At 37.1% G+C, this 23,636-nt stretch overlaps 1 protein-coding gene across 1 annotated transcript in view; it reads right to left on the bottom strand.

Annotated features, from left to right (window-relative positions):
• Window positions 1-3,206: 3,206 nt before the first annotated feature.
• The window catches only part of FAF1 (Fas associated factor 1), a 216,736-nt gene continuing 196,306 nt past the window's right edge, over window positions 3,207-23,636 (bottom strand). Inside the window, exons 18-19 of the mRNA XM_081946742.1 lie at window positions 15,129-15,344; window positions 3,207-4,357 (exon numbers count right to left, since the gene is read on the bottom strand). Coding sequence (XP_081802868.1) covers window positions 4,274-4,357; window positions 15,129-15,344 — 300 coding nt within the window. The 3' untranslated portion in view covers window positions 3,207-4,273. The remainder of the gene's footprint in view (window positions 4,358-15,128; window positions 15,345-23,636) is intronic.

The raw sequence follows: 23,636 nt of genomic DNA, 5'->3' as shown, positions 1-23,636 counted from the left end.
GGTAGAGCAGAGGAATTTGGGGAATATCTGCAGGACAAAATCGCTCAGATTCGCAGCGAATGGGTCTCCGTTAGCGGTCTAGAAGAGACGTCGGAGGTGGATCTTGAGGTGCCATCCTGGGAGGAGTTTGACTCTGTTACTTCTGACAGGTTACGTGGACGACTGCGAGCCACCACGTTTACTGGACCCGTGTCCCTCCTGGCTTATACTGGCATCCTGGGAGGTCACACGAGGCTGGCTCCAGGAACTAGTGAACGCTTCACTGAGAGAGGGGTCCTTGCCGGACGTCTTGAAAGAGGCGGTGGTGAGGCCCCTACTCAAGAAGCCTTCCCTGGACCCAGCTAATTTAGTTAATTACCGTCCCGTCTCCAACCTTTCCTTTTTGGCGAAGGTTGTAGAGAGTGTGGTGGCGCAACAGTTCCCACGGCACCTGGAGGAAATTGATTATCTGGATCCACGCCAGTCCGGCTTCCGGCCCGGTCATAGCACGGAGACGGCTTTGGTCGCGTTGGTGGATGATCTCTGGAGGGCCAGAGATGGGGGTTGCTCCTCCATCTTGGTCCTGTTAGATCTCTCGGCGGCTTTCGATACCATCGACCATGGTATCCTATTGCGTCGCCTGGAGGGGCTGGGGGTGAGGGGCACCGTTCTGCGGTGGTTCTCCTCCTACCTCTCTGGTCGAACGCAATGTGTGTTGACAGGGGGGCAGAGGTCGAGCCTGAGGCCGTTCACTTGTGGGGTGCCGCAAGGGTCGGTCCTCTCGCCTCTCCTGTTCAACACATACATGAAGCCACTGGGCGAGATCATTCGTGGGTTCGGGGTAGATTACCATCTGTACGCTGATGACACGCAGCTGTACATCTCTACCCCGGACCACCCCAACGATGCTGTTGAAGTGATGTCCCGATGTCTGGAAGCCGTTCGGATCTGGATGGGAGGTAACAGACTCAAACTCAACCCGTCCAAGACGGAGTGGCTGTGGCTACCGGCACCCCGGTTCAACCAGTTACATCCATCACTGGCCATTGGGGGGGAACAGCTGGCCCCCGTGGATTGGGCACGCAATTTGGGTGTCCTCCTGGATGCCCGGCTGTCAATGGATGACCATGTGACAGCCGTGGCAAGGGGGGCGTTTCACCAGGTTCGCCTGGTGCACCAATTGCGTCCCCTATTGGACCAGAACGCCCTCTGCACAGTCACTCATGCGCTTGTGACGTCTCGACTGGACTACTGTAATGCTCTCTACATGGGGCTCCCCTTGAGATGCACCCGAAGGCTGCAGCTGGTTCAGAATGCGGCCGCGCGGACAATTGTGGGAGCCACTATATACTCCCACATAACACCTTTGCTGCGCGGGCTGCACTGGCTACCTGTGGCTTTCCGGGTGCGTTTCAAGGTGTTGGTTATCATCTTTAAAGCGCTCCATGGCACAGGACCTAGTTATCTGCGGGATCGTATCCTGCCCCATACATCCCTTCGGCCGATTCGCTCTCACAGAGAGGGACTCCTCCGGGTGCCGTCCACTAGGCAATGCCAGCAGGCGACGCCCAGGAGTAGGGCCTTCTCTGTGATGGGCCCGACCCTCTGGAATGACCTCCCCCCGGATATCAGGACTACCACCGACCTCTGCTCCTTCCGTAAGAAGCTAAAAACCCACCTGTTCAATTTAGCCGGCCTGGCCTAATTCCCAATTTTAGTCCCTCAAGCCTGCATTTTTAAGTTTTTTAGGGGTATGCTTTTTAGTTGCTTTTAATTTTTACTTTTCTGTACAGCTGTATTAGGTTTAATTCGTTTTTAAGGGTATAGGATATTTAACTTTTGTATTCGTTTTAATGAGACACCTGTACACCGCCCTGAGTCCCTTCGGGGAGAGGGGGCGGTCTATAAATCCTGGAAAAATAAAAAAATAAAAAAATAATAATCGGTGTCTTAATTTAGAACCTAATTTTTAAGTTGTGAGAAATAACTTTTCCCCCTCATCTGATACAAACAAATGTTGAAGTCAGAATGGATAAAAGGAAAGCATGGGGCAGAACTAATCAAAAGGAGATTAAAGTGTAGTTTAAAAACTGATTTAAAATAAACTATTACTGATTAATAACAATTTTCCAATACTTGTTGCTCACCGAGGTTTCGTGTTCTCCTAAAAACCTGCCTGGCTCCTTCTACCAACAGAGAGAATCTTTCCATTCTCAGATGATCACCTCTGGATCCAATACAATTCATATCAATATTTCAGCAAGAAGTATGTTTAAAAATAAATAGAACAATGTGAAAGGATTCACTTCAGGATCTGCTAATTGAAATTACAATCCAAATTCCATTTGCTTCTACAATATTTAATGGGACTATTTGGTTAAGATGTGTACATTATACCTTGTCATTGGCAGTAAAAAAAGGCTTTTCTGCATGATGTAAAATATTACTAAACCCCACTGATTTCAATGGGAAAAAATTAAGTAAGCCATTTTTTCCCTAAATGAACTCCACAGGACTTATATATTGGTAAACACACTAGATTCCATTTTCCAACTGATCTGTGGAAAAAAGAAATCTTTATGTTTGTTATCTCCATTTTCAACTTGTTCAACATAAGTGAGCAGTTGAATTTTCCATTACAAATGTCTTCCTTGGCAATTTGAGAATTTATCTATATATTTGTGTGCACCATAGGTGATTGAAAACATACCACACACACAACAATTTTGATTGACACAAATAGATTAGTTCTTCTATATCCTAACAGAATTTTATAAGACTCATATCTTCTCCACTTTTTCCATATTTGGTAAAAATAATATATCCGTATACTTAAACAATTAAAATAGTTCCTAAATTCATTACACCAGCCAAAATAGAATGAGACAAAAATGCACAATTATGCATAAAAATTCATATTTTTCCAGCTTGTATTAATTCTTAGAAGAGGATAGCAGTCTGCTACAATAAAGAAGATATGTCAAATGAGAAATAATGGAGAACAAATGTATTATTTAGAAAATGAATTTTCCATGGTGCTTTTGTATGCCACAGTCTAAGCCTACAGTTTGTAATTCACATTAAAAAAAAAGCTTACAAATCAATTTTGATGTAGCTTCAAGATAGCATGCTGATTCAAATGTTCCAAACTTTCCAACCCCTTGGAAAGATCAGTCCCCAGAATGGATGTACGCATTTCTCATGTCCATAATCAAAATCTGCAAACGTTTCTTAGTACACTGTAATTTTACATTTTTATTGTTTGGTGAAACAAACAAGGTGCTTAAAACTGCAAGAAAAATAATACAAACCAGTGTCAGAATGGGGGGGAAAAGCAAAGGAAACAAAACAGAGGAGAGGAGGAGGGGAGGGGAGGGGAGGGGAGAGGAGAGGAGTGGAGTCCTGTAATTCTTCTACAATGATGAGCAAAGAACTTTACTATTTGTGCTGCTTTGGACATTCATAGCCAACACCTGTTTTTTCTGAACTGTTAGCTGGGTACTAGTCATTCACTACAGTTCCTTTTTTTAAACATTATTTAGATACTCATATCATCAGCAGTTCAACACACTGCAATGTAATGGAAAATACTCCCCAAACTGAATCTGGATTGAGATTCAAAGCACAATAAAAATAAAAATCAGTAAATAAATATCTTGCATATATGTCAAACTATCTTCTCCAAACAAAACCTTACATCTTATGAAAGAGTCAGAAAGTATAGAGGAAAAAAAACACCCTCTGCTTTCTACTACTACAATACTGTTAAATCTCCAAGGATGAAAATGTCCCATTTATTGTTTTTCTGCCTTAAAAAAATTAGATGGCAAAATCGAATTTCAAACACAGAAAGAAAATGCACATATATGAGAGCACTGGTTTAGCAAGATATCAAATATACAATATTCTAGTGTCAAAAGTACAGGCAGAAATGTCCAAGAATTCTTGGTGAAAAAAGGGGTAATTGAGGAGTAAAAATTCTACTGGACAATCACTCACATTTTAACAGTGTATTAGTTATAACAAAAGCCAGATGGTAAGTGAGCAACAGATTCTAGTGTTCAGTATTTGTAGCAAAGTATTTTCTCTGCTCTTTTAAATGAGGTTGAAAACACATATTCATGTATGGGAAAATTTTATGGAACTATGTTTATTCTTTCTTCCCAGCTTCTTGAAAGTGGCAGAGTTGGGACATTGATCTGATTTAAATGATAGGACACAGTGATTTGGATAAAGCGTTCGCCGTGCCTTATTCATTATCAAATAATTACTTAGTCCTGCAATCTGGCTTCATCTATTCTTTTGCCTCTAGAAAAAGTGTTTCTTGAGGATACAATTTTAACTCCAATAATGATTTATTTGGATCCAGCTGGGTTACCTGTGAAAATAAAAAAGAAAAGACAACCTGAAAAGAAAAGTATAGGTGGTAGCCTTCAGTTACCCTTTCAGAAATAGACTAATAAACATTCCACAATTAGTTTGTTCTTGTTAGTTAGTATATTTAAGAGAGTCAGGAAATAGCCTTGTTATCATGCTCATAATAGCATATGCAGCAAAACATACAGAATAAATAGTTAGCTATATCCTTCATCTTACCTTCCAAAAGCTTTGTATTTTTTTAACAGAATCTAAAAATATTTGCACTCTGATGAAACTATTGACTTATAATTTGGGGAAGAAAAATATTACTATTTACAGAATATACACACCAAAGTATTCCCTTAATTTAATTGGTTTCCAAGTGCACATATGAGATACATTATGCAATTATTTTACTTTGCAAGGCATTGCAGTATGAATTCATTACTCTGTTCCTATTTCACTAAAATCTCATTCTATGCTTATATTACCCTGTATTTATTATTACAACAGGACTTGGATTAAAGGTACATCACTGGAAATTCTATATGACAAGAGATTTTAATTGGGTATCTATTTTTACAAATCCAAGTTATATGATTTTTCCAACAGTTTATTAACTTATCCCGGAAGTCCATGGCATGCAACCCATGCCTTTCAAGGTTTCTGCTGCATTCTAACTATAAATGTTACAACATTGAAACATTATTAATTACTAGGGAATGATAACATGAATTCCCTTTGACTGATTTCATGTAGTCCAAGTTTAAATATATAAAAGTTTATATATGTTGTACTTGTGCTGATAAATAAAGGGAGACTAGTATAGATCTATTTCTATTTCTCATCAGCTAGCCATACCCTTATAGCTTGAAATAGATGTATACTAGTCTCCCTTTATTTATTTATCAGCACAAATACAACACAAACATAAAACGGCAACATTAAAAATATGGTTTTCTGCCTGGTCTCCTGTAGTGAGCTGATAGACAAAAAGGGGGCGTAGTGAGTTCCCTCCCATATTTGGGCATACCAGGGGTTGTAACACAAATATATATATTTATTATTTCTCCATTACTTTTGAAAATATAAATAAAATCAGTTTTTCTAGTCTTTTTTCATCTTTAAATGAAATACATAATACCATTGGTAGAAGGAAAATAGAAGGAGAAAGTACAGTTAAAACTGATACTGCTGATTATATTTTATATGCCAAGTGCATAGGATAATGAACCTCTTACTAGAAGAGGTAGAAAAGTTAGAGTATGTTTTGTGTTATCACCCTCTATAGGTAACAGAGGTTAGTTTCTCTATCCACAGATGCAGTTACAGTAACTGGATGTACTTATTATGGACTAATAGCAAATATTTATTATGCCATTTCATGAGAGTAATCTTTGAAACCTGGAATCACGTAACATTTATCCCTTAAACCATTTATATCATTGTTACATTGTAACGAGAAAGTTGTGGGTGCTTTCACTGGAGGCTTTCAAAAAGAGACTGGACAACCATTTATTTGAAATGCTACAAGGTCTCCTGCTGGAGCAGGGAGTTGGACTAGGTCTAGGAAGACTTCCAAGGTCCCTTCCAACTCTATCATTCTATTCTATAATTATTGAATCTTTTAAGGTTCCACTGAAAAAGCATTTATAATAGAGTATTATCTACAAGGAAAGCCTGGTTTCCAGAAAACATATCACTTAAAAGAGATAAGCAGCTATGATCACATAAAACCTACTGTGTTTTTACAAAACAGCCAAAATGTTGAGTTGTAGTTTGCAATTACAGGAAGGAAGCTCTTTGTTTCCGTATCTGAAGCCTTAACATTTCACTGCTATTAATACAGGCTCATTCTCTGGACAACAAGAGTAGTGCACCTGAGAAAAGAAATTAGCTGCTTCTATTTAGTCCAAGGCTGTATCTAATTAAATCCACTCACTTTCCAAATCCCTCAACGCCTGTATTGCAAAATCACAGAAAGGTAAGTAAAATGAGAATGTCTTCTGTGTATCAGGCAAAAACTGGTTCGAAATGCAAGGCTGGGTTAATAAACACTATCCTCCAGACTGTAACCAGATGGAAACCTTTTTTTTTCCCCATTTCAGTGTGATTAACAATGCACATCCTAATCAAAATTCTTGGATTGGCAAACTTCACTTTACCCTTAATAGCATCTATGGACGATGTCCTTTTCTCAGATGCTTTCAACTTTGGAGATTTATTTGCGTACCTGTGCTAGGAAGAGATTTGCTGTCTTTCACCTTGGATTTTCAGAGTGCCTGCTGATTTTTTTTTAATTCACCTAGGGACCACATAGTTTGCAAATGTTTACACCATTACCCAATTAACTAACAATATGGCTCTTACATCTGTCAACAAATAAAGCTGTTGTTGCTTTGTTTTAGCTCCCTGGCATTTGCTGTTCATATAGGTCGTCATTGTACTTAATTATCATGCTGGTTCCCTTCTGCAGCATTTACTTTGTTATTTGTGGCATGTAAATATGTTGCTTTAGCATGGAAAATGGAAGGTTTAACGTTTGTCTGACCAGAAGAAATGCTTTAAAAGGTATGCAACATCTCTTACTGCAAGCAATAATAAAAATAATAATAATCTTTTTGGGCCTATTCAACCAGTATCCAGGGTGACAGTGAAATCTGTCTTATTATGATCTCCCTATCTTTCTATGTTTTTTGATAATAAGGACCGAGAGTATAAGGATTTACTGAAATATAGACTCTCTCTCAGAAGATCACTCTTAACTAAAATGAATCAGAACAGAAACCAAGAGAAAAAGTCCAATCTCAGTCCTGTTCCTGATTCTGGATGCATGTTTTGGGGGTATAAGGCACTCTGGTAAGATTCTTTATAAATTTACTTAAATGAATGAGATATGTTTTCAAACAGATTAGAGTTTAATTCTTTTACTGTAAAAATGATTTTTCCTATTCTAACCAGCCTTAGATAATAATGCTGGAAGGTAACTTTAATTGCTGCTCTGCAATTTATTTAAGCAGCCAACCTCTCTGGAGAATGACTTTGTAATAATTTTTAGTCATTTAACTGGTAGTAAACCCCACTGAACTCAATTAGACATTTCTGAATAGGGGTGAATAGTATCGTGCTATTAAATTTTTATGCCGCCAACTCTAGGTATTTTAAAGACTACATTCAATTCTGAAGCATATCATGATTCTATGGCTATATTTGGGGCTGGTAGGAATATTGGAAATTTTCTAAACGCATCCAGGTATCACCATGGTCATTCTGCTACAGAAATGGTCAATTCACAAAATGGCTGCCACAATGGCAAAGACAGTAACAAAATACTCATTCTGAAAAGAGCAGAGTTGGGAGGCTAAAAGATAAATAACCTTCTCATTTATCTGGATGCAAAGCAATATTCCGAAAGAAGAAATTTCCTCTGAATTCCCAATTTTCAGAATTCAGTAAACACGTAGTCTCTGTTAGCCTCTATCAATTGCCAAATATTAACTTTTCTCTAAATATTTGGGAAGCATTTAGAAAACCCTCGCTGACTTCCATCCAAACGCTTCCTCATTCCCTCTGGAAGGAGCCCTTCTTCCTTTCTTTAGACTGTCCTTTAAGTCATATCCAACTGCTTGAGCTCCCTGCCATCATCCACTTTTTAAGAATATCTCTAGATCTAGGAAATCTTGGGGATTGAAGCTGGCATGTAAAATACAGAGTGGTCACTTTTACAGATATTAAGCTAATCTATTTTAAAGCATTGAGTTTAGCAGGATATTTTACAGGTACATGGTGCATATGCATGTGTGTATACAGTACAATACAGCCTCCTGGGCACAGGGAAGCCTTATAGATATATATAACTATTTCTGATTGTACACCTGATTTATCAGATAAGTATTCATTCATTTAAATAATTTCACAAAGCCTGAACTGATTGACATTTAAATCTTTCCTATACAGAGTGAAATGATACCTCCAATGCAAGTCACACTCCTGCCAGCCCTTTCTTTAAATATTTATCAAATATGTATTGTCTTTTTCCTGTAGCATTCATTGTGCACATATTCTCTTAGACAACAGCTTCAAAATTGTCAGTCATAATCATTAGGTTCAAGCACATAAAACATGGAAAATGTCACTAAGGTATGGCTTTTTAGCCATTTTTGACCAATAAAATATATTTACTCTTATCTAAGAAATCTTGACAAAAATCTTTTTCTGATCTGATTTAGGGACAAATGTAAAAGTGATTTGGATTAGGGATTTTTTTTTAAAAAAAAAAATCATGAATATTATATATAACAACTATTTCCTTTTCCTACTCAGTTTCTAAAGTTATTTTAGTAAAGTTCTTTCCATTTTGTTGTTTAACACATCTTATTATATATATACATTTATAAACACAACTGTATCACTTGACTGTTTACTAGATACAGCCTCTTACTGGCATGGGTGTGTGTGAATAAGGTGAAGTAATGGCAAACAGCCCAAGGCAGGTCATTTTAAGTAATGATATGAATATACTCATGTCAAACATGAGTAACAAGGATCATAGTCATCACCTCTGTTAACACCCAAGAACAGGATCCAGTTCTCGAGCAGGCAAACTTCCTTTGCTTTTTTACACATGCATGAATTACTCTGTTGAATTTAGTAGACAAAGAATCCTTTAACTTTCATTCCTAATCCTTCTTATCAAGATATAAGTGCTGTGAGAATCACTTAAAATGCACACCTGGTGGACTAGAACTTTAAAAAAAGCTTATTATTAATCTGACACAAATAGTGAATCTAATCTGGGTAACAAATGTTCCTTCTGTGAATGTTGTTGTTGAGCTCTAATAGTAAGTAATATTCTTAAAAGTAAGAATATACTGTACACATTGGATGGCTGCTCATTTTGGTTTAGGAAAACAAATGTGCTCAATGTTTGCCAATGCTTAAGAAACTCACTAAACTACGAAGATGGAAGAAAGGAAAGACAGAGTGGTGGCCTCAAAATGTTTAACTAGTATTGCTGTTGAAAGTGTAAAATGCTGATTATTAAAGAAAAGGGCTGAATACCATGATCTGAAAACAATTCACAAGAAATATTTTGGACTTTGCAAGATCATTAGCTGCTATACATTGAAGCAGCACTTCTTTTGCAGGTTTTTTTAATGTCTGTAAGAAAAGAACACTGTAATCTCATCTTTAAAGATGTGGTTGCTTTAAAGAATCAATTCATTAAATAGCATTAAAGTAGCTGCATTTTTTTTCTCATATTCATGTGGAATTGAAAAAGGGTGGACTGCACTAATCTAAAGTTTGTGTCTGAGAAAGGTCAAAAACCTTTCTGAGTATTTTGAAGCATACACCGCCCTACTAAATGGTTATATTAAATGCTTATTTGCTTCCAACTTTTGTTCAGGGTGCTTGTCTTCGAAGTGTTAAACCCAAATATCTAAATATTTATGTTGCTTATAATATCTTATAATATATTGAAATCTGTAGGGGAGGTTCACCTCCAATTCCTTCGGCTAGAACAAGCTCATGGAATAAAATCTCTGTGAATGGTGAAATGTTCTTTCCATTCATGCTTGACTAGCTTTGATGCTGTGACTTTATGAACACCATGTTGAAAGTTATTGTTTGTAGACAATAAGAAGTGGATATTAATTCTTTGATATATCAAATGTTATAAAATTTACCTACCATCAAGTGTTAAATACTGGAAGCAATAATATGGTGTTAATATTATGATTTGGGCAACTTTGGATACACATATGTAGCACCCTTGGTTGAATGGTCAGTATTACAATCTAAATACAATATAATTCTAGTGTCTCTGGAAACAATTATATCAGTTAGAAAGCTATGGAATGTAACATCTTAAAAGAGATTCAATTCTTTTTCCCATGCTTAATTGTCTTACAAAACAAAATGGGGGGAAAGCCGGGATATTGGCTTAGGATCAATTGATAGATGATGATGATTCATTTCATTGCCTCCAGAAGTTGTGAATGCCCCAACACTGGAAGTCTTTAAGAAGATGTTGGATAGCCATTTGTCTGAAACGATATAGGGTTTCCTGCCTAGGCAGGGGGTTGGACTAGAAGACCTCCAAGGTCCCTTCAAACTCTGCTATTGTATTGTATTGTATTATTTTTAACATATACTGTGCTAAGAGCCAAATATCATCTATCAGATGTAACTTAGAGGCTATATTTACAGCTATAACATTTGTTAACAATATTGTTTGAAAGAACAGCATTTTCATTATCTTCTTATCTAATCTCTATTACCTGAGATACTAGACTAACTGTTCAAATCTTTTAAAAATTAAAAAAAAATACTACTAATTTCTATAGATATCAAAAATAAATTTGATATGTGCATTGTAAGAGGAAAGAATTTCTATACTCCTAGACCAGGGCTGTCAAACTCCCAGCCCGTGGGCCGGATGTGTCATGTGCTGGCCACACCCAGTTTAGCAAAGGGGGAAAAGATCCTGATGTGTCACATGACGCTGCAGTGGCGACATGAGTTTGACACCCCTGTGCTAGACAATGGGAAATGTCGTAACTTTTATACTGGAGTGTCAACAAATAAAACCCTCCAAGACTTAAGATGCACTGGGATCAAGAGGAATTAATTTAGGCCCATTGAATTTTAAAAAGTGAATTCTAAGATCCAATATCTTTTGGGAAAAAGGAAGTGGGCCATGTTAACCAGGGAAAAGAGTACTTTAGAAGATGTCCCTAGCTGTCTCCACATGGAAGTGCACTGCAGGCACTATCATTTTGCTTCATTTTTTTCCAGTCTCTTTTTTAAAGGATTTGCATGTTGCTAGTATTTTATTTTGGCTTGCATTAAAAGGTATCTGCAAGTGATTTACTACAACTAAAGGCAGTCTGCCAGCAAAGGCAATGCGCTTTGTAACTTAGTTCATTGTTAACAATGGTGCTGAAAAAAGTTACTTAGAATTGGTCTTTATACTGACGAGTGTTGAAGCATCTCTGCAATCATGTAGTCGTGATTTATGCATTTGGTAAAATGTATGAATTTATGATGATTGTAACGTACCGGGGTCATATGATTGCTATCAGTGACCTTTCCAGTAGCTTCTGTTTCACGTAAGGACGGCAGCAATAGAAGATTGTAAAATCGGTCTCAATCACATGATGATTTAACTGATTTAACAACTGCACTGCTTAGTGATGGAGGTTCTGGTACAAATTGTGGACATAAACTGAGGTCTACCTGAATTAGTAATGAACTCTCTTTCAAAGGAAACAGCTCAATCACAAGTCTGATATTCACCCTTTGGGACACAGTTGAATTAATTGGTCTCCACGAGTCAATAATTTATGTTTTCTATATAATTCTTGAATTCTGAATGCATTTAAAATGGACTTTAAATCCATTATACCATTTCTTCCAAGAATTGGTATAGGTCAATAGATTATGCATTCATTTTCTGGATTTCTGAATTATTTTTACTACAAATACTGTGCATGTGCATTCTAAGAGATAAGTAAAGTTTTTCCCCCCAGTTAGCTAAGTTTGAGGACATTTTAAATCATAAACTAATTTATCTCATGTTCTGAACTATGAAAAATTGTGCACATGAATGTTTATGATCAAGCTGAGAGCCTGAGACAAAGACAATTGAATACAGATTGCGTAACAAAAAGGAGGTAGCTATTAGCTTAAAGACACCATTTATAATTATCAGTGTGTGGAAATGTTTCTCAAGAAGATTCAGAGTGGGGAACACAACATTCCCAGATGCTACAATATAACTGATGTACAGTTTAGACCAACAACATGTATACAAAAATGTCTTAGTAATTTACAGATTCTCAAGCAGTTCTGACAGCGTAAGCCCTATCGGAATGAACAAAGTTTGGGGTATAGGATCACTAAGGATCAGAGCCTTATTAAGATGCATTTACTTGTCCAATTACCAAAACAGCAGGAGATCATTAAATTTTCTAGTTAGCAGACACAGCAATGTTAATTTCTTAATGTTGCCAAGGCTATTTCTTGGCATTTTGCTTCTACACTTTCTTCTAGCAAAAATTCATAAAGTAAAAACTAAGCATGAGAAAACAGGGTAGAGGCATTTAAACAGAATAATCTTATCTTGGTGACAGTTATTTCTAGTGTTCAATATTCATGAGAGTATTGAGAAATGACCACTAGGCAGGGAATCTTACCCTGTCTCAGGTAGTTCATAATCAGCAGAATGTTTTGAAGTAATTTTAAAAAGGTGAATTTTTACTATCCTCAATGGAATTTGCAATGTAGTTAGATACAGAAGGATACAACTATAATATAAAAGGATAAAATAATGGAAAATGTGGGGAAAAGCGGGGGGGAAAATCCATTCTCTTTTTTCACACTCTCCCCACACAAACGGCAATCATTTTTATATCCAACTTCTAAGTTGGATTGTCGTTGTAGAATGCTGGTCTAAAAGAACTGATCCAGTAATTCACCATTTTTATGTTCAGAAATATGATACATGTTACAACATAGCCTTTTGCTTCCTTCTCTGTCCATCTCCTTCTACAGTATAGTTGGTATTCAACATACCAAACAAACACCTGCTCCCAACCAAGTCCTTTTAATCCCTCACCTATATTTTATAGTCCTGCAATCATCCAGTTACAATCTGGTTCTAAATCAACCTAAATCCTTCCCTTGACTGGATGCACTGTATTCTCCTCTATTAAATTTATTTTAACTGCTATTTTGAAACGGAAGGGTAAGAAATAGATGCCTTTTCCTTATCCTTGTTTACTTAAACTGCTGTTGGAATTGACTAATTAAAGGGATTTTTAGAATCGTAATACTCTAAACAAAACAAACTGGTTTTGAATTATTAAGCAACATTTTAAATGCATTTGAATAACCTTAAGTAACTGGTGCCAACTGATCCTAAGCTACAGCTCAGATAAATAAACGTGAAATACTGTAGAAGTCTTAACTTACTAAGGCCTCCAGATACAGTAAATAAAGAGCTTAAGTCTCCGATATATAGTACTCCCAAATAAGTGGATTTCATTGCTTGCATTTAAAAGAGGAAATGCGGCACAGAAAAAGAAATACAAGGTTTAATTTTGATTACAAAAGAAACTTGCAGGTGCAGGCTGTTAAGACATGCCAATGCTCTTGTGAGATGTTAAGGGCCTCTTGTCTTGTGTTTCAAATGCCATGCCATACAAAACCCATGCCATAATTCTTTTCAAGTAGTTATCAGAGATCTTGTCATTAAAGGATATCACTAGAAAAATCCAAAAGAAACAATCAAGTAATACCTTTAGGAGGAGAAACTAAAAGATCATGAAGTAGTGAATAAGCAGTAAAGTTTTCAAAACTTTGCTCACTTTTCTGTCATTTCAGTTGATCCCACTAAAGATATTATCTTGGTCAGGAATGGGCAACTATGGCAGCTTTACGACCTGTGGACTTCAATTCCAGAATCCTAAGTCAACCATGATGATTTAGGAATTCTGAGAGTCCAATCTAATCTAATCATATCAAAGTCCACAGGTCATAAAGTTGCCATAATTGCCCACCCCTAATTTTGGTCTTTCTTTTGTACTTTGTCTTATGTGTCAAGAATAACGTCTGTTATGAATAACATCTGATTATTACATTTATTTATATAATTTAAAAGTAATGCCACAGAAGGGTTTCTTTCCATTTTTCAAATATATCCATCATCACTTGGAGACCTCCCTAGGACAGAGGCTAATTGCTAGGACCTCATGCAGTTGGCTGCTTCAGAAATCAGTCTGCTGTTTTGGTACTGACAAAAGAACTGTAGGAACCAAATGCATTTTCAGTTGAGATGAATGGTTCCTCCTATCTTGTTTGGTGAATGATTGACAGCTGTTTGTTTGTTACAGCTAGGTTAAAGTGCCATTCACCATCCTTGGGTTGAGAAAGAACACATTGTTCTCCTGGTGATCGGTATTCCATTCCAGAAACAAGGTTAGCAAATGGCACTATTCTGATGTAAGATGAATAAGGATAAGTTAAGGTCAAGGACTGATGGATGCCCTTGGGTTTGGTTCTCCCCACTCATCAAGATCTAGTATCAACTGAGGAAGCATCCAAAACTATAATTAATCAAATAAACTACTACTAGTAGGAATCTATTTGATTTGCTCCCTTTCTTGCTGCGGTGAATACACAAGTTAATATTTATCCTATGATAAAATAGATTTGTTTAAGAGCTAATGTAGACAGAATAACAGAGTTGTTCTTCTAGTCCAACCCCCTGCTCAAGCAGGAGACCCTATACCATTGCAGACAAATTGGTTGTCCAATCTCTTTTTAAAAATCTCCAGTGTTGGAGCACCCATAATTTCTGAAGCCAAGGTTCCACTGATTAATTGTTATTAATGATTAAATACCAGTGATATTATAGAATAATCTGATCAAAGAGCAAATTTTATTTATTTTATTTTGACATTGAGAAGCTGGCTCTCACATTCAAATCTTGAAATACCGGTAGTTATGCAAGAATCCTCAGATTGGTTCTTAGTTAGAGTTAGGGACAGACACATGTGGAGCCCTAAATACCAGAGGTACAAATCTATGAGCTGAAAAGTACAAAGTGGAAAATATTAGAAAAGAGACTCTTGAAAATTGGGGGACTTTCTTTTGCTGAAGCTATCTACAGTAGATGGCCATCTCGGAGAAATGCAATAGCACATCCTATAAGATACCATCCTACGTATGAACTACAATTGGGTAAAGGAATGGAAAAAGTATTCTAAACACATTTATTTACTTACATCTCTCCTGGGAAAAGTCCCTAGTAGCTTGAACTCCTCCCAAGGGTAACCCTTGGAAGCTACAAAATCAAAGACGACCTGCAGCTTGCTACTGGCCAGGAAACGTCGTTCAAAGAATTCTCCACTGGGTGTTCGGATACGTAGCTTACTAACTGATTCAGTGCTCTCCTGTTTGGGCTCAGGAGGCAATGACTGCTCTAAAGACAGCCTTATAGCCTGAGGAAAGAAAGAAAGAAAAGTCATGTAGAGATCAGTAGCTACGTCATTGCTAATTCTATTATTTTGTTAATAAGAATGGCATTATAAAAAATAGGCTGACAAGAGTACGCTTTGATTAATTTTTTGCTTATAGATCTGCCAGAGGCTGAATTCGATCATTTCTCCAAAATGGTGGCTTTCTTTCATTTGCATTAAGCTCTCTAGGTTTCTGAGAGAGTAAGTTACCTCTTCTTGACTCAAATTTTGTAGCAATATCAAACTTCCACACTATCAGTTTTTAAAATTCTGTTCATTTTGAGGGCTGAAAAAGAGAAAAGTCAACTCTATGCTTTTACCTATTACATGCCATAAAATTACATTTTACATTCCATCTCCTAACAAGAGAGAAGCATGAGTTGGCTCATTGACACATTCTCCCTGCCTTTTACAGAGATTCAAACCTAGGAAATAAATTTTGTTGAGATTATCATTTCCAATATTCCATAAATGGCTACTATCTTTTGGAAAGCTTTCAACATGATGATTGGCAGGCCTCACCTTACCTTAACTGTCTTTATTTAAAGTAGTTTATATTTCCAGGTCAAATTTTGCCTACATAGTGATAATAGAAAATTTTGCTCTGTTATGAATATTGCCTAGCACTGATACTTAAATGACACTACTAGATTAGTAGATTAAAAAATATCATGATAATGGTCATGATCACACAATCAAAACCTTTTAAATATCCAAACATACATACAAAATGGGCAGGGTTTGCATGATTTTGACTGTCATCTTGACAGTGATTGCCGTAAGATAACTGGGAAAGATTTTTCTCTTTGCTTGATTAAATACAAGGTAAACTCCTTTCTTTTTATTTCTAATGCTTAAGTTCCTTTTTCTTTTTTAAAGAAAAAATGTTATCCACGTATTAGGCTGTCTTCCTGATTTTGAAGTCCATTTCCACACAACAGTTCTATAATTTACATCTCAATAACATATTCATCTTTATCCATTTCTTAATAACAGCTAAAAAACAACTAATTAAAATAAATCCTTCTCTTATAACACATTATTAAACCAATAGTTTACTGCATAGCAGTGATAGGTAATTTAATTGTTGGACAGAAAGGACTTAGGAAATCTTGATTGAGTGAATAATTGCAAAGTGCCAAATTGCCCTTTAAAGCATAAAAATCAAAACCATTAAATATTTAGACAGATATATTAGTTTATTAAAATCCTGTAACCTTCTCACATATTTTTTTTAACAAGAGAGCAAAGTTCTCAACATCTTATTTCTCTATACATAAATTTGCTTCGGAATGGGTTACCTAGTTATGAAAATATATGTCAATGAAATAACTTTAAGTCAAACTGTTCTCTTAGTGCTTTCAAAACAAATACATTTCTTTAAAATGTTATGTGTTTTGAGAATGTTAATGAATTTTTGAATGCCCAACTTTTTTCAGATTCCTCTGTTGAGCTAGATTCTGTCATATTCATTCTTAATAGCGGGATCTTTGAAATCAAGCAATGGAACTTAAAAAAGACTACACAACTTAGGCTTGATTGATCTTCAAGTATGGTTAAAACTGGATTCAATGAACTTAAAATTGGGACATACCTAGATTTGAAAATGAAAAGTTAGTGCTATTAAGAACAATAAAAAAAACACCAGGACAAACATAAACACCAGCAAAAAAGTGTACAAATTAGTATGCTCAAAAGCTATATGCACATACTATAGATTAAAACTTTTGTCTTTTCGCCTCCACGCTTTTGATGTTTTTAAGCTCCAAAATCGCGTCGTACAAAGAAATACCTAAGAACAAGAACCCAGAACAACTCTGCAAAGGTTATATATATATATATATATGTATATACATACATACATACATACATACATACATACATACATACATACATACATACATACATACATATATCATCTTAAATGGGTCAACAAGCAACAAATAATCTGCATCCGGTCTGGGAGGTTAATGTGTTGCTATGTGGCAGACATCATTTGCATTCCACACATTCAATAATTGACATTAAGGAAGGAGAGAAAGTAGAGATGCTTCTCCATTCCTTCTAGAGACTTTAATAAAACCCACTGGAAGTTCACTTGGTGTCTGATCGGAAAACAGGAGTTTGGCAAGTGAACAATACAAAGCAGATGAGGAAAAAAAAGAGCACAGGAGAGAGGAAATTTCTGCTGTTTCCTAAACACTGCTGATATATTACTTTTAATGTATTGAGTCCTGCTGACTATCCATTGACTGCAATATGGCCTTTGTTGACCTAGTTGAGACAGCTCAAGGAGGTATGCAAGAAACCCAGTTTCCAGAAAACAACTTTCTGTTTGCTCATAAGTTCCGTCAACAAACAGGGAAGTTTTCATGGGAAATTGGCTACAATAATCAGAAGAGGAAGCTCAAAGGGGTATGGAGAGTGAGGGAATTATGGTGTGTACAATGTCTGCTTTCCTGGCTGAAGAAGATCCAAAATACACTTGCAAATGCAATCTTCTTGAAAGAGAGAGTTAAAGCATTTAAAGCAAATGTTTCTACACCACAACACATCAGTGGAAATGATAGGTTCCTGGACAGGACAACGGACACACTCAGAAGAGCCAGAAAAATGAATGCATAGACCAGGAGGGAGAACCTTGGCAGAGATAACAGCTCATGTGACCAAAAGAGGCAAAGGGATTAGGAGGCATCCGGTGGTAATTATGATTCTCCCTCTAAAAAGATGAACTACAACTACCCGAGCAGATCTTGCTAAAGAACACTAGAGAGAACATATAGTCCCTCCATGGACTTAAGCCAAGAGCCACCTTGAAAAAGAAGTGTCTAGTGATGGTGGGTGGTTCTCCACTGAGTTGAACTGGGCAGCTACCTGAAATCCCAAACGATGCCTCAGTAAACCTTGCTAATGAGAATTCCAAGAAAGCATGCTTGGAAAAGAATCACCTTCAATTTAGGCAGCTGCCAAAGAACCTGGCATAAGGTTTACACAAGAGACCCACGCCCACGCCCTCAAAACCAACAAAAATGAGTTATTGGGATGTGTTAGCAATAAAGCCAAAGAGATTGTAGATCCATTGTGAGAAAAAGTTGTGAATGGGTAATAGGTTAATGGCTGATCACAGAACACTTGCAGTAATCCTTGGGAGTAGACGAGCAAGATTCCAGAAGCTTGGAAGACAGAAAGTATCAGCCCTGCTTTAAAAAAAAAGGGAGGGAGGGGGAGAAAGAGAATTAAAAAAAAAACTGTAGACTTGTCAGCATGACATCTATAATGGACAACCTCAGACTTGCCATCAACAAAATGCAAGGTAACTTAAAAATCTTGAGCTTTAATTGGCTTCTCATAAATCTCTCTGTAGAGAGCCAGTCTGATGTAGCAGTGAAGAGATCAGGCTAGAAACCAGAAGACTGTGAGACGCGAAGCCAGCTGGCAACCATGGGCCAGTCGCTCTCTCTCAGCCATAGAGAGTAAGCAATCGCATACCAATTCTGAAATTTTGTCAAGAAAACTACAGGCAGGTTCAAAAAAGGTTCAAATAGATCACAGGAGCCGTATCATAATAAAATTAACAATGAATGTGCTAGAGTTTAGACTTACTTGATTCCAAGATTCTGTATAACAACCTCTTATTTTCTTCACAATACACAATACAGTTAACAAGATTCATTGTAAACCTTTCTTTCTGGATTGTACTCCGCTGTTATAGGCTTGACAATCTCAGTAGTCAAGGCAAAAATAAGCAAACATAAGCACTGGTTGAAAGGCATAAATAAAGGCTTGAATAGATCTGAATAATCATAACTTATATTGTATATAATAATTTAATCTGCATAGGGAGCCGGTTTGATTAATGGTTAAAGTGCCTAAGAGCTGTTGATATGAGAAAAATAGGTAACAAGAGTTACATACAAAGGTACGTTTGCTGCCTCACATTACATATAAAAAAGATGAGAATAATAGTAATGTGACCCATCCATAAATTGTAACAAGGAGATCAGTTTGCAAGTTGCATGAAATTTAAGACAGAGGTACTAGGTTATTAAAGAAACAGCCTATGTCTCAAGAATCAGAAGAATCCACAGTAGCCAGTTCAAAGTTAAACCCATAAGACAAGGAGTAGCTGCCCTTGGAACATTAGGTTGCAGGAATTCAGGACAAGATGCAAGACCATTGTTTCTAACCAGGGAGAGGGTCTGGAGGATGATGTTATATAGACAGAGCTCCTGGCATTATCTAATTAGAGGAATTAATGCTTTTGCCTTTCAAAGAGCTACCCAGAACTTCACTGCTGAGCTATGTTTAGCTGATGGTGCATTCTGGGGTTTGGCAATGTCCCAAGCTCAGAATCTAACTCTTAAGTTAGCAGCCAACTCTCTTGAGTCTGCACCAATTCTGAAAAGGGAATGACAACTACTGGTGATTCTCTTCAGCCTCAAATCAAGCCATAATAAACAGCATGTTTGTGAGCCCTTGGATGAACATACTACAATTAAAAGTATTGTGTCCGTGCCATGGCAACGGCGAGGTGTCAATCAACACCAGCGGTTGCCAGGATTGGCTAAGACACGTAGGCGTTGTCCGCGGGAAATTGCATGGTTTTAATTGGTTGCTGGTTTGACAGCTACCCTATAAATAGCTGTCAAACCGGGGGTTGTTCTGTTCTGTTGTTAGCTGTTACTGATTAAACAAGTTGTTGATAGCAGAGATTGCCTCAGTTATTATTTACCTCCCTGAGTATTTAATAAAAAGGATCCAACACTGGCTTGTTGCAAACAAATCATGTCACAGTCATCTTCTTTTCTTGAGTTACTAGCTTAGTTAGAACAGGAAAAATGTCATAAATCTGAGTGCATCTAGGTGCAGCTCAAATAAATCCTTTGATAGTTCTCCTTAATAAAATGGTAAAATAGAGGCTAGCTAGATGATAGTCATTAAACAGATTCACAACTGGCTGAATGTACCCTGGAAAGCTTGTTAATGGCTGTGTGCCATAGGCCTCTGTACTGTACCCTGTATTGTTCAACATTTAACGCAGTTTCTTGGATGAGGGAATTGAGGAAAAATTTATCAAGTTTGCCAGAGATCCAACACTGGAAGGAGGATTAATTCTTTAGTGAAGAAAGAAATATTAAGAAAATATCAAAACAGGCTTGTGCAATGGGCTGAAATGAAGACAAATATATAATTATGCATCCGAATTAGGAAAAATGTAATGTATAGATATACAATGGAAGAAATCTTGCTTATAAAATGGGTTTGGGTGCCTTTGTCAACTACAAATTAAACATGATCCAATAGTATAATGCAGTTGCTAAAAGTAAAGATAAATGCTCCCCTTGAACATATGTGCTAGTCATTCCTGACTCTAGGGGGCGGTGCTCATCTCCATTTCAAAGCCAAAGAGCCAGCGCTCTCCGAAGACGTCTCTGTGGTCATGTGGCCGGCATTACTAAATGCCAAAGGCGCAAAGAATGCTGTTACCTTCCCACCAAAGGTGGTCCCTATTTTTCTACTTACATTTTTTTCATGCTTTTGAACTGCTAGGTTGGCAGAACCTGGGACAAGTAATGGGAGCTCACTCCATTACAAGGTGCTAGGGATCCGAACTGCCAACCTTTCTGATCGATAAGCTCAGTGTTTTAGCCACTGAGCCATTATGTCCCCCTTTGCTAAAAAGGCAATGGCTATTTTAGTATGTATTAACAGGAATACATACTTCAGATAATGGGAAATAACTGTCCCAATTTACTCTGCCATGATTGAATCCCACTTCAAATATTGTCTCAAGTTCTGGGAATCACAGTTCAAAAAATGAAAACTGAATTCAATTGGTAGGGAGCCTGGAAATTAACCCCTATGATGAATGGTTAAAAGATCTGAAGACAATTAGTTTACCATGGAGAGGATTAAGGGAAGATAGGAGAAGGATTGTCAAGCACTTATTGTTAAATTTCTCCAACCTCTTATTTTCTTCATGATACACAATACAGAATCTATCTGTATCACAATACTAATATAGAAATCAGAATCAATGGGTTACAACTACAAGTACATTGATTCAGGCTAAATGTCAGGATAAATTTCCTGATTGTATGAAGTATCAGATGGGGAACATTATTGCCACATGAAGTGGCGAGATCTTCACTGGAGAACTTCAAATAAAGGCTGGATAGTAATCTGTTACAGAGATGCTCTAGTAGACATAAGAGCATTGAACAAGAACTAGATGAAAGACTAGACAAGATTAGATGAAATTGAAAATAGTACATACACTTAAATATTTTATTATTTTTTCATTTACCTGCACATGGACTTATTTTAATCTTTTATAAATGGATGAATGTTGTTATCCTTTTCTATTTTCTCTTCCGAGGCACCTGCTTTCTATCATTGTATTTTGACATTTACCAAAACTGTATAACAAATGCAATAGTATTTACTGAACCCAAGCAATTATACTAGAAAAAACAAACAGCAGCTTAGAAAGATCTGTTTTCATTATATAAAGAATAACTTCCCCTCCAAAGTAACTAGTCTCTAAAGCTTCAGTGCAAAATAGATATTTACAATGGATATTCCATATCAGGGAACACACTTAAAGAACAATAAAGGAAGAGCAATGTTAACAATTCTTGGATCTGCACTGCAGATATATAAAGAGATGATTCATTATGTGGACAGATGAATGACTGGCTATTAAAAGAAGCTGAATTAAAGAACATCATATAAGCAAACTCTGTTGTATAGCAATAGACTATAGGTAATATGTATATATAAGGAATGTTTGTGCATAGTTTGTGAATGTTGTTTTGTTTTGATATATAGATATATCTTTTTCCCCTGTTACAGCTATTTGCATTGAGAAGGAGTCCAATTACAAGTACAAAAGGTAGACTTATTCTGCAGCTCTGAAAGGACATTCTATCCAAATACTGGTTAAATAGTACGACAAAAGTATTCAAGACTAAAATTATCCTAGGCCTATATTGACCTGAGATGAGACCTCAACATTGTTAGCCTCCTAGAAGAGCAGGAAAACATGGGTTTGCCATCAGATCTGAGGATCTGGTGATGTTGATGACTAAATGACTATGTAGGAAAATAAATGAATTCTTCAGCAGACTGTGTTTTAATTGTTTTAAATGGTTTTGTAAAATATTTGAATGATGTCTGTGGTTACTTTGGTTATTCATGTACTGTTTGGGGGCATTTTTAACCTTATAAGCCTTCCAGAGTCATAGCAGTCAGATGGGTAGGCATATAATAATGTATGTATGTAAGCACCGTATTTTTCGGAGTATAAAATGCACCAAGGTTTTGAAGGGGCAATTTTTTTAAAAAAAAGTAGGTAGGTAGAGGGATATAGAGGGAGAGAAAGAGAGAGAAATACAGTAGATAGGTAGGGAGAAAGAGAGAGTAGTTAGGTAGGTAGGTAGATAAAGAGAAAGAGAGAGAGAGAAATACAGTAGGTAGGTAGGGAGAGAGAGAGAATGTGTGTAGATAGGTAGGTAGGTAGAGGGCTAGAGAGAGAAATACAGAAGATAGGTAGGGAGAGAGAGAGAGAGGGGGTAGGTAGGTTAGTAGGTAGAGGGCTAGAGAGAAAGAGAGAGAGAAAGAGAGAGAGGGGGGAGGAGAAATACAGTAGATAGGTAAGGAGAGAGAGAGTAGGTAGGTATGTAGGTAGATAGGGGGGGAGAGAAATACAGTAGGTAGGTAGGGAGAGAGAGAGAGAGAGAGAGAGAGAGAGAGAGAGAGAGAGAGAGAGAGAGAGAGAGAGAGAGAGAGAGAGAGAGAGAGAGAGAGAGAGAGAGAGAGAGAGAGAGAGAGAGAGAGAGAGAGAGAGAGAGAGAGAGAGAGAGAGAGAGAGAGAGAGAGAGAGAGAGAGAGAGAGAGAGAGAGAGAGAGAGAGAAAGAGATTTGGTAGGTAGGGAGATGTTTCCAGGTGTATTTATCCATGTGCTGGAGAAACTCGCTGACAATCTGCAGCACCTAAGACTTTGTTTCTGCTGTCACAGCATTTGATCAATGTAATTCTCATCAATCAGTTAAAGAGATTTCCAAAAGGGAAAAAAAAGTTTTTGCATGCTGCAAACCTCCCCAAAACAACCCGTTTTTTGCGAAAACGGGCCCGTTTTTTAAAAAAAAGGTATGAATGAATAGCCGGGGGGGGGGAGCTTGCAGATAGCTCGGGGGGGGGGCAAAAACTAGCAAAAAATGGCCCGTTTTTTGTCAAAAAATTGCATGTATAGCCTTATGGAGGCTTATAGA

This window comes from Natrix helvetica, assembly GCF_964273705.1.
Source record: "Natrix helvetica genome assembly, chromosome: 3".
Lineage (NCBI taxonomy): Eukaryota > Metazoa > Chordata > Lepidosauria > Squamata > Natricidae > Natrix > Natrix helvetica.
This window is presented reverse-complemented; position numbering and strand designations above follow the sequence as displayed.